The sequence below is a fragment of the Aspergillus affinis genome (assembly GCF_023601865.1).
Source record: "Aspergillus affinis strain CMG 70 chromosome Unknown NODE_127_length_104248_cov_91_105759, whole genome shotgun sequence".
In the NCBI taxonomy this organism is placed as follows: Eukaryota; Fungi; Ascomycota; class Eurotiomycetes; order Eurotiales; family Aspergillaceae; genus Aspergillus; species Aspergillus affinis.
Window position 1 is genome coordinate 93,750 of NW_026515908.1, and position 10,499 is coordinate 104,248.

The 10,499-nt window shown below is 48.7% G+C and overlaps 1 protein-coding gene across 1 annotated transcript; it reads left to right on the forward strand.

The window, feature by feature from the left end:
• Positions 1-45: 45 nt before the first annotated feature.
• On the forward strand, positions 46-9,473 carry KD926_001355 (copper-translocating P-type ATPase; the record flags this gene model as incomplete). The annotated part of the gene is made up of 7 exons (XM_053105054.1): positions 46-276; positions 324-1,486; positions 1,916-3,288; positions 3,340-3,803; positions 5,290-5,390; positions 5,932-6,488; positions 6,829-9,473. 7 exons carry the CDS (start codon positions 46-48, stop codon positions 9,471-9,473), a joined length of 6,534 nt encoding a protein of 2,177 aa, XP_052951757.1.
• Positions 9,474-10,499: the final 1,026 nt, after the last annotated feature.

Genomic DNA, 10,499 nt, shown 5'->3' on the forward strand with positions numbered 1-10,499 from the left:
CATGCGTTAGGTTTTGCATATAGAGAGAAAAGTGTTCCAGCGAAGATGGAGAAAACTATAGAGAGCCAGACAGAGCTCCCTCAGGCAACACGGACGCAATCGGAGCCTTATACGGTGTTTACGAAATATCAAGTTTACTACATTGTGTTTACGGCGTCATGGGCTGGGCTCTTCTCGCCGATCTCTGCGAATATTTATTTCCCGGCCTTGAACACACTGGCGGATGATTTGCACGTGTCAAGCTCACTTATCAATTTGACGGTTATGTCGTATATGGTATGTTGTCTGGCGTAGATTCAATGGACAATGCTAACAACTAGTAGATCTTTCAAGGTCTTGCGCCGATGTTCATCGGCGACTTTGCAGATGTCGTTGGTCGTCGGCCAGCTTACATGGCCTGCTTCGTCATCTATACAGCAGCGAACATTGGACTGGCGTTGCAAAGCAATTACGCTGCCTTGTTCGTTCTTCGGTGCATGCAGAGCTCAGGGAGTAGCGCCACTATCGCTTTATCGTCAGGCGTCGTCTCTGATATCGCGACGGCCGCCAAGCGCGGATCATATATTGGTCTGGTTACCGCAGGATCGTTGCTTGGACCTAGTCTAGGACCCGTGATTGGCGGTCTTCTGGCGCAGTATCTGGGATGGAGGGCTATTTTCTGGTTTCTCACGATCATGTCAGGTGTCTTTATGGTTCAATTTGTTCTCTTCTTCCCGGAGACTAGTCGTCGGGTTGTTGGGAATGGGTCTCTGATGCCACAGAGGTGGAATCTGTCAGTCATGGACTATATGAAGTCCCGAAAACACACAGAAACAACTGTTACTGAAGACACAAACACGGGCAATCGACCTAAATTCCGCGGCCCCAACCCGATTCAAGCTCTGCGCATCTTATTCGAAAAAGACACCTCGCTGCTCCTGTTCGTCAACGCGATCCTCTTTGCCGGATACTACGACATCACCGCCTCGCTACCCTCCCTCTTATCCGAGATCTACGGCTACAACGACCTCCAGGTCGGTCTTTGCTACATCTCCATCGGCACAGGCTGCTTTATAGCCGCCTACTCAAACGGCTATCTTCAGGACTGGAATTTCCGTCGGACAGCTCACAGACTGAACATTGAACTCGTCGCCAACCGTCAAACAGATCTAACCGCTTTCCCAATCGAACGCGCCCGCGTACAAGTTATGGTTCCACCGCTCGTGGTAGGCTGCGTTGCCGTGATCGCCTTCGGCTGGGCCGCGCATTACGAGACGCATATCGCTGCGCCACTGGTGATCCTGTTCTTCTGTGGCTTGTGTCTCAGCATGGCGTTCAATACCGTGAGCACGTTGCTGATAGACTTTTATCCCGGAAAGGCGGCGACGGCGACCGCTGCGAACAATCTTTGCCGGTGTCTCTTAGGAGCGGGGGCTACGGCGCTGATTGTCCCGATGATCGACGGCATGGGGAGGCAATGGTGTTTTACGTTTATCGGACTAGTTATGTTAGTCGGGTCTTTGCCATTGGTGGTTATTGTGCGATTAGGTCCGAAGTGGAGGGAGGAAAGGAGGTTGAGAGCTACAGGGTGAAGATTTGACTTATATCATGTTTTATTTCAAGGCGAGTGTACAGTACATATTGCCCCGACCCATTACGATACTTACCGTAGACTGAACACACCCAAATAAGAAAGCAATACGAACAATTCAATCGAGAGTACTGACGAAACCGGTAAGAATCTAGAACACCGGTCGAAATGCGATGAGGTCACCGTATTCTGGACCCCTTGCATACGGGGAAGATGCGATCATTGCATGACGTCATCGAGATCGATCGAGATCGACGCGATCTCGATGATAGAAGACAGCCGCGAAAACCCTGAATTTGAATGAAATCTACCGTTGCCAGACCAATGCCACTCAACTTCCCAGAGAATGAAAGGAAAAGCTGCTTCGAATCCGGTAGTGCTCTACTGGCACCGCACCGACCTACGACTGCATGACTCGCCCGCCCTACACGCAGCACTGAACCTGAAACCCTCGATCTTTCTTCCCGTCTGGACATGGGATCCGCACTATGTGTATCGGGCGCGTGTCGGGCCTAATCGCTGGAATTTTCTGATTCAATGCCAGAGCGACTTATCGAAGTCGTACACGAAGTTGAACCCGAAGCAGAAGTTATGGGTTGTGCGCGAAGCGCCGCAGACTGTGCTCCCGAGGTTATGGAAGGAGTGGGATGTGACGCATTTGGTGTTTGAGAAGGATACGGATGCTTATGCGCGGGATCGCGATGAGGCCGTGATGCGCTTGGCTAAGGAGGCTGGGGTCGAGGTCGTTGTGAAGATGGGGAGAAACTTGTTCGACCCGGATGAAGTCGTCCAGAAAAACGGTGGGAAGCCGACGATGAGCATGAGTCAGATTGAGAAGGCCGTTGAGGGGATGAATAAGGGGAGGCCAGCGGAGGTGGTCGATGCGCCGGAGGAAATCCCGGATCCGTGGGACGAGAAGAAAATGGATTTGAGTGGTCTGGAGCCCGATGGTGTTGATCCCAATCCAGATGTTAATCAGAAGTATCGAACGAAGAAGGATGAGCAATATGTCAAGATCATGGGGCCGAAAGATGACTTTGGAGTGCCAAATTTGCAGGAAATCGGAATCGATCCGTCACAGATCACAACGCCACATAAAGGAGGCGAGAAGGAGGCACTGAATATTTTGAGTGATTATATCAAAGACGATGAGTACGTCGGGACATTTGAGAAGCCCAAAACATCGCCTGCCGCGTTCCAGCCACAATCAACTACCCTGCTGTCGCCACATCTGCATTTCGGCAGTTTGTCTGTTCGAAAGTTCTGGTGGGAGGTCCAATCTGTTCTAGAGGACCGAGCAAAGCGAAAGAAAGCAAACTCTACGATACCCACAAACCTACCCGGACAGCTCCTATTTCGTGACATGTACTTCGCAGCACAAGCAGCTATTGGACATTCTTTCTCGCGGACATATGGAAACAAGGTTGTTAGATTCATTGACTGGCACCTTCAATCAACCGATATTGAGACATCTGGGAAGGAACAGCCGGCAGACAGGACCTACGTGGTCGATTCCGAAGAAGCAGAGATATGGTTTCGCAGGTGGAGAGATGGCAGAACAGGCTTTCCGTGGATTGACGCGTTGATGCGCCAGCTCAAGCAGGAAGGCTGGATACACCACCTAGGTAGACACAGTGTTGCCTGCTTTCTAACACGCGGAGGATGCTACGTGAGTTGGGAGAGGGGCGCGGAAGTGTTCCAGGAATGGTTGCTCGATCGTAAGTTAAACTATGCCGTCATTGGACATAAAAATACTAACAAATTCACAGATGAAGAAGCTTGTAATATTGGCAACTGGATGTGGCTTTCCTGCACAGCATTCTTCGCGCAGTTCTACCGATGCTACTCGCCCGTCTCATTTGGCAAGAAATGGGATCCCAAAGGGGAGCTTATCCGTCACTACGTTCCTGAACTGTCAAAGTTCGATAAGAAATATATCTATGAGCCGTGGAAGGCTCCCATTCCCGACCAGAAGAAATGGGGATGTCGGGTTACGGGCGACGGAAGCGAGTCCGACAATGATGAGATAAAGACATATCCCAAACCCATGTTTGATTTCGATGAGCGAAGACAGATCTGTCTTGACAGTATGAAAAATGCATATGATATCGGACTTCACGGAGACGACATGTGTGTGAAGGACGGGTCGTGGAGAGAGGACTTCGAGGGGGGAGATGAGAAACAGGATGGTACTGAGAGTGACATACGGCAGGGCCGGGAAAAGAGACGGAAAGTATGAAACAGTTGTGATTGTATCTATCATTCAAGTGCTAATCAGCGTGACAAATTAATCTTTTTTGTTGTCTTCAGGATGATAGATGTTCCTAAAGTGAAGTCGGAGACTATCTAGTATGGGAGTATCCGGATTGACCCGCTAGACACTTAGCAAACTTGAGAATGGTTCACTAACGAGTCACGCACTCACGATAACATACTAGCGAAATTACCTCGTAAAGAAGGTTCAAATCGACGACCTTTGACCAACTCGGCCTTGTCGAACGTTCGGCCGTAAGAGGGAAGTCATCGAGATTCTCTCAAGTACGCAGAGGTCAAATGCATTTAGAGTCTGCATTCGAATGAGAGCCCAGTCTGAGAGATTGAAGATGTAGCATCTCAGTAGAAAGGAAATTGAGTATCGAAGTCCAGCGTCCACGGAGCAACGCGATGAATGAAAGCTCAAGATGTACAATACCTGGGTTCATCACAAAAAACATAGAAGATCAAATCGGGTGTAGGAATGGTCAGATAGACAGGCGCACTCCAGAGATGCAAAGTCCATAAATCGTACTATCCTTTTGAACACTTCTCGCGTTCGATCGGGACCATACCCATGGAATGTGCTCACCGTAAAGGACCTAATTGTAGATAGGTCAGTTTTAAGTTTCGACAGTCATGCTCATTTCGAAATTCTCCCATCGGTGCTCATGACTCAACGGCTCATCCAAATTCAAATGTTTTACCAGCTAGTATAATGATCTCATCGAGGCGGGAGATCCAAAGTCGAGCAACGACCAGTGCTGGAACAAGCGACGTATACAGCAGGAAATATACCTCGAACGAATCCACAACCAGCTTTACCTCGAGAATCGCGGTTGTGATAAAGTAATACGTTCAAACTGTCTCCTCCCAGCGCCGTGAAAACCGAGATATATCATCTATATCAATATGGAAGCGAGGGGCACTATTGCCATCGATTGTGTTATTTAAATGCCACTGAAGGACAATGGTCCTAATGTTCCGGTATTCCCAGGAACAACCTAATATCCACTTCCCAGTTGGAGTGAGACTATTTCATTGTCTGGTAACTGGTCCTCCCCTTCATTGTTCTTGTTTATTTCGTTCATGGCTCGAGTACCCCCTTTGTCTTCGCGCCAAGGAACCCATTTCTATTATCGCGTTTATAAAGGTTTTATGTTTTTCTCCTTTTTAACGGTACATTCCATTTTTTGTATCATTGATCATCAAATCAAGATAACCCGGATTGATCTTTTATCCATCTGACGGCTGTAGTATAAATACTGGCTTGCCACCAGCCAAAATGTCAAAATATCATTCTGTTATCTTCCATCACGACTTAACATCAACTTATCTATCCTTTTTCAGTTTAATTATCAGCCATGCCGTATACGATCAGAGAATGGGATCTTACGGCCAAGTCGGAGTCCGTCTTTTACAACCCGATGACCATGCATAGAAAGCCCATGGCAAAGGGCAACTAGCGCATCTGGGGCATCCGCGCCTCAATTGGTGGCTACTACTCATCTGATGATGAGTTGCTCAAGGACGCCATGGACGCGCTCTCCCTCGCCCGCCCCGACAAGTGAGAAACCGACAGGAGTCGCAGAACCTATGCTTGGGATTTCTTATATCCTGGCTTGTATTACCGTTTCTGGGCTACCGATAAAGACATCAAGGCAGGGGGGGATCGTTTGAGGCAAATTGCCCGTGAGGCGATGCAAGTTGACTACAAGGCACACTAGGCTGAGAGGCTTCTCCTGCAGGGTGTTGAGTCGGGAGACAGTATCGATTCTCTTCTGATTTCTCGATCCCGCGAATTAACTGAACGAAACTGAGTGCATCTACGAATCTGAGTTCATCTAGTACGTTGTCTTCTTCTGAGCAAGAACGAAGACAGGGAATACATTTAGATTGCGGGTAGTAGGTTATACTGTGAACACGAGAAAACTCCAATATGAATTCCGTACTTTTTTGCCATGTAAAGCAATATTCCCTAAGAAAGTCTTGAACATTAGTACACACTATACGCGTGATGAGAAATCGTAGCTCGAGTTCTGTTGACATCGGTACAGCTATTCCGGGAACACCCGTCACCCCCTAGCCAGGCTAACCAGAATAGGCAGGCAGATCGTCCGGAGGTCTCCGAGTGACGCTAAACCCAAAGCAGACGATCCCTCCCTCCTCCTCCGTGCGACGCCTATCATCTCATTCTTCATTCAACCGCTCGTTCTAAGCATTAAATCATCAAGGAGGTTGTCACATCTATCTCTATCTACTGAAGTGCCAATTATGGGTTGCGGATCTGGCTGTTGCAAACCAACGGGTCCACCCGGCACCTCCGCCGTCTCGTCGCCTGAGACACTCGAGGTGCGATCGTCTATCAAGAATCAACTCTGCGATAAACCGACAGACAAAGGAAAGGGAATCGATGAGTCTGTCATTGAGGGAGATCCCATCCTCGATACCTGCTGTGCTCGAAAACCGATTCAAGCAATCCACAAAAAGGATTGCTGTTCTATTGTGGAGCAGTCCCCCCAGGGAAATGAAGAATCCAACAGACCCAGTTGTTGCAAATTGAAGGCTTCGCCGTGCTGCGACACGTCCTGTCTTGGCCTTCTTGCCCTTCGTGAATGCGAAAGTGGGGAAACGCGTGCTGCGCTGCAAAGATCCACCTCCAGAGGTAAAGCACCGATCAACGAATCCCTATGACAACTCGCTCATGCTATTTTACAGGTTCGATTAGATCTCTTGCAAGATCCGCAGCGCGCGGCTCCTGCCTAGGAATGCAAAATGGCAAAGCATGTGACCACCATTCACGCAAAATCCGAGAAAGCTACGCAACCACTTTGGATGCTCTCGGCTGTATTTGTCGTGCTTTGCTAGCTCTTGGACAAGAGTCTTGCTGTCTACCTCCTGAACGGCTGCCCACTGCAGCTATACGTTCCAAAAAGAAGGCACTCTCCGGCGTACCTCCGCTGAGAATTGCTGCACCAAAGGGGCAAGCACTTGCACGAGTGTAGCGGAATCTTCCACCAAGAGACGTCCTCAATCGAAAACAAGCAGCCGTGATGGCAGCCCTGTAGGAAACAGTGCTTACGAGAAGACCTGCTGCGCCAAGCCTGCAATCGTTGGTGTCACTAAGTCGTGCGCAGATGCATGTTGCTCAGATGAGAATGCGCAAAAATTGAAAGAGCCATTGACTGAAACAGCATCGGTCTCTCTTGATCCAGAAAAAGGGATTCCGAGCCAGGAGCATGTCATCCTTAGTATTTCCGGCATGACCTGTACAGGATGCGAAAAAAAGCTCAAACGAACCCTTGGCATGGTCGACTCAGTGAAGAACCTCAAAACAAGTTTGGTTCTTGCTCGAGCCGAGTTCGATCTTGATCTTCGTCTTGGTTCCATCTCCGATGTTATGAAACATCTGGGAAGAACCACAGAGTTCAGATGTGAGAGAGTGAGCAGTAAAGGCTCCATCATCGACCTGATCGCTCCTTGCGATTCGCATCAGTTCATTGATCGTCCCTGGCCTAATGGTGTCACTGATATACGGGCAGTTGACAAGAACACGGTCAGCGTCACCTTTGATTCAAAAATTGTCGGTGCAAGAGATCTCGTTGAAAAAGGTTGGGAGTCACCTCTAGAACTCGCCCCCTTTCGTGATGACCCAACTCTCGAAGCGGGCAGTAAACATGTCCGGTATGTCGGATGGATGACTTTACTATCGATCCTCTTGACAATTCCAGTTCTTGTCATGGCTTGGGCTCCTCTTCCAAAACGGGAGATTGCGTACAGCTCGGCATCTTTGGGCTTGGCAACCATTGTGCAGCTCGTCATCGCCGGGCCATTCTACCCGAAAGCGCTGAAGAGTTTGGTCTTCTCTAGAATGATAGAAATGGACCTACTGATCGTCCTGAGTACAACTGCGGCCTACGTATTCTCCATTGTTTCATTTGGTTACTTAGTTGTTGGGCGTCCACTTCCAACTGATCAATTCTTTGAAACAAGCACTTTATTGGTGACCCTGATCATGGTCGGTCGGTATGTCAGTGCCTTGGCTCGGCAGAAGGCTGTTGAGTCGATATCTATTCACTCCTTACAAGAGTCTACTGCGGTACTGGTTGGCGAGTCTGGAGATCTCGAGGTAGACATCAGACTCCTACAGTACGGTGACATTTTCAAGGTTACGCCTGACGCTAGAATCCCGACGGACGGTACGGTCATTTCTGGGGCTTCCGAGATTGACGAGTCTATGATGACCGGGGAGTCCAATCTAGTTTCGAAATACATCGGATCTATGGTGATTGCCGGTTCTATTAACGGATCAGGAGTGCTCCATGTTCGGCTAACTCGCCTTGTTGGGGATAACACCGTAAGCACGATTGCTGGCATGGTTGATGAAGCCAAGCTATCCAAACCAAAAATTGAAGATATCGCCGACCGCGTTGCCAGCTATTTCGTTCCAGCCGTTATCGCCCTGACAGTTCTCACTTTTGTCATCTGGGTGGCTGTTGGTGTTGGGATCCGGAACCAAACTGGCGCAGAGGCAACAGTCCAGGCCATGACATATGCCATCACCGTGCTGATTGTCTCCTGTCCCTGTGCTATCGGCCTTGCTGTTCCGATGGTCATTGTAATTGCAAGTGGTATATCTGCTGAGCGAGGCGTTGTGTTCAAATCTGCAGACAGCATTGAGGTGGCCCACAAAACCTCGCATGTCGTCTTTGACAAAACTGGTACACTAACACAAGGCAAGCTGTCGATCAATCAGGAAACCTATACCAAAAACGGCTGCGTCTCCGCCAAATCGCTACTTCTTGGGCTGGTGCACGAAAATAAACACCCTGTGTCGATAGCTGTGGCCAATCACCTAAAAGATCAAGGCTTGCTCCCTTCCAGCGTGTCTGATCTAAAGGTAGTGACAGGCAAAGGGGTCGAGGGCACATCATCTGGCCTGGTTCTTCGCGCAGGTAACTCCCGCTGGCTGAATCTCTCCTCGGATGCTCGAGTTCAGCCAATGCTACAACAAGGTTTCACCGTTTTCTGCTTCACCATCAACGCCTCCCTTGCTGCTATCTTTACCCTCGAAGATACTCTTCGCCCTGACTCTGCCTCGGCCGTCACGACTCTCCTCGAGCGCGGAATATCTATACACATTGTCTCTGGCGACGACGACGGTGTTGTCCGCTCCATTGCCAGCACTTTACAAATTCCAGTCACAAATGTCCGCTCGCGATATACCCCCGCCGACAAACGCACATACATCCAGAACCTTCTTTCCCAGCCTTCCACCAACCCGAGACCCACCCAACCAGTCGTCATATTCTGCGGCGACGGCACAAACGACGCAGTCGCCCTCTCGGCGGCCACAATCGGAGTCCACATGAATGAAGGCACCGAGATCGCCAAATCCGCCGCCGACGTGGTCCTCATGCGTCCTAGCGTCACCGGCATCTTAACCATCATTAGCATCAGTCGCAAATCTATCAATCGCATCCGATTCAATTTCGGGTGGAGTTTCGTATACAATCTCTTTGCTATATTGCTTGGCGCGGGAGCTTTTGTCAATGCCAGGATTCCGCCTAGGTTTGCGGGGTTGGGCGAGCTGGTTAGCGTTGTGCCAGTCGTTGTTGCAGCTGTTGCGTTGAGATTCGAGAGGCTTTGATGGAATTGGCTTTGCAATCGAAGGTCTATTATTGAACCACCTTCGATATACGGCTAAAATAAAGCATGGTGGGTGTTCACAGGATTGCAATAGGCGAGTGAGTTGTGAAGGTAGGACACCTCGATCAAAAGCTTCGCAATTCTTGGGGACAAAAAAAAATGAAGTGAGTTTGAAGACGAAGAAAGAACACGAAAAGACAAGTTCAAAAAAATTCAAAAATGAAGAATCCCAAAAAAAAAAAAGAAAGAAAGAAAAAAAAAGAAAGAAAAAAGCACTGAAGCACCAAATATAGCAAAGCGCAAATATCCCAGGGCCTGTAACTTCTAGCTAGCTACAGTAGATCTCAGAAGTAGTATTGACAATGAAAATAACGTTACAGGCCCATAACAGAAAGCCGCACATGCTTTCTTCATTCATTTTAATACAATTTAACCTTGCCCAATCTTCTATTGCGTTTGAGATAAATCTGTGGTCCTGCCCAGATTCATGCCTGAGGCTGTAAGGCATCCGCGGTGTAGCAACCCGCAAGCTATGATGATGAAAAGGCCCTGCGCAATGGCTGTTTCTCCATCCCTTTCGACTATATGTATTATTTCTTAATGACTCTATTCTGCAGGTCTGTTATTGAAGGTCAGCGCAAGAATCAACAGCTAAAATTGGCTCTTGGTTCTCAACTATATTTGAAATTAGCCTCCAGGAATTATATATAGACCTCCTCCGTATTCGCATGAAATCCTACTTTTATCCAGCTCGCTACATACTAGCTCTTCTGGGTGAGCTCATACACTCAGACATGGAATACTGCATATCTGAGGCCTGCCGAACGCCAACCTCGTAGGTATTGTCTGACATTGCACTACTGTTTTGATTTCTGGATCCATCTTCTCGTTGTAACATACAACCCTTTGGTTCATGGAACATGACTCAAAAACATTTCCATATTAGTAATAACCAGCGTTGGTAGTGTAACGGTTATCATCCTTGCCTTCCAAGCAAGGGACCCGGGTTCGACTCCCGGCCGACGCA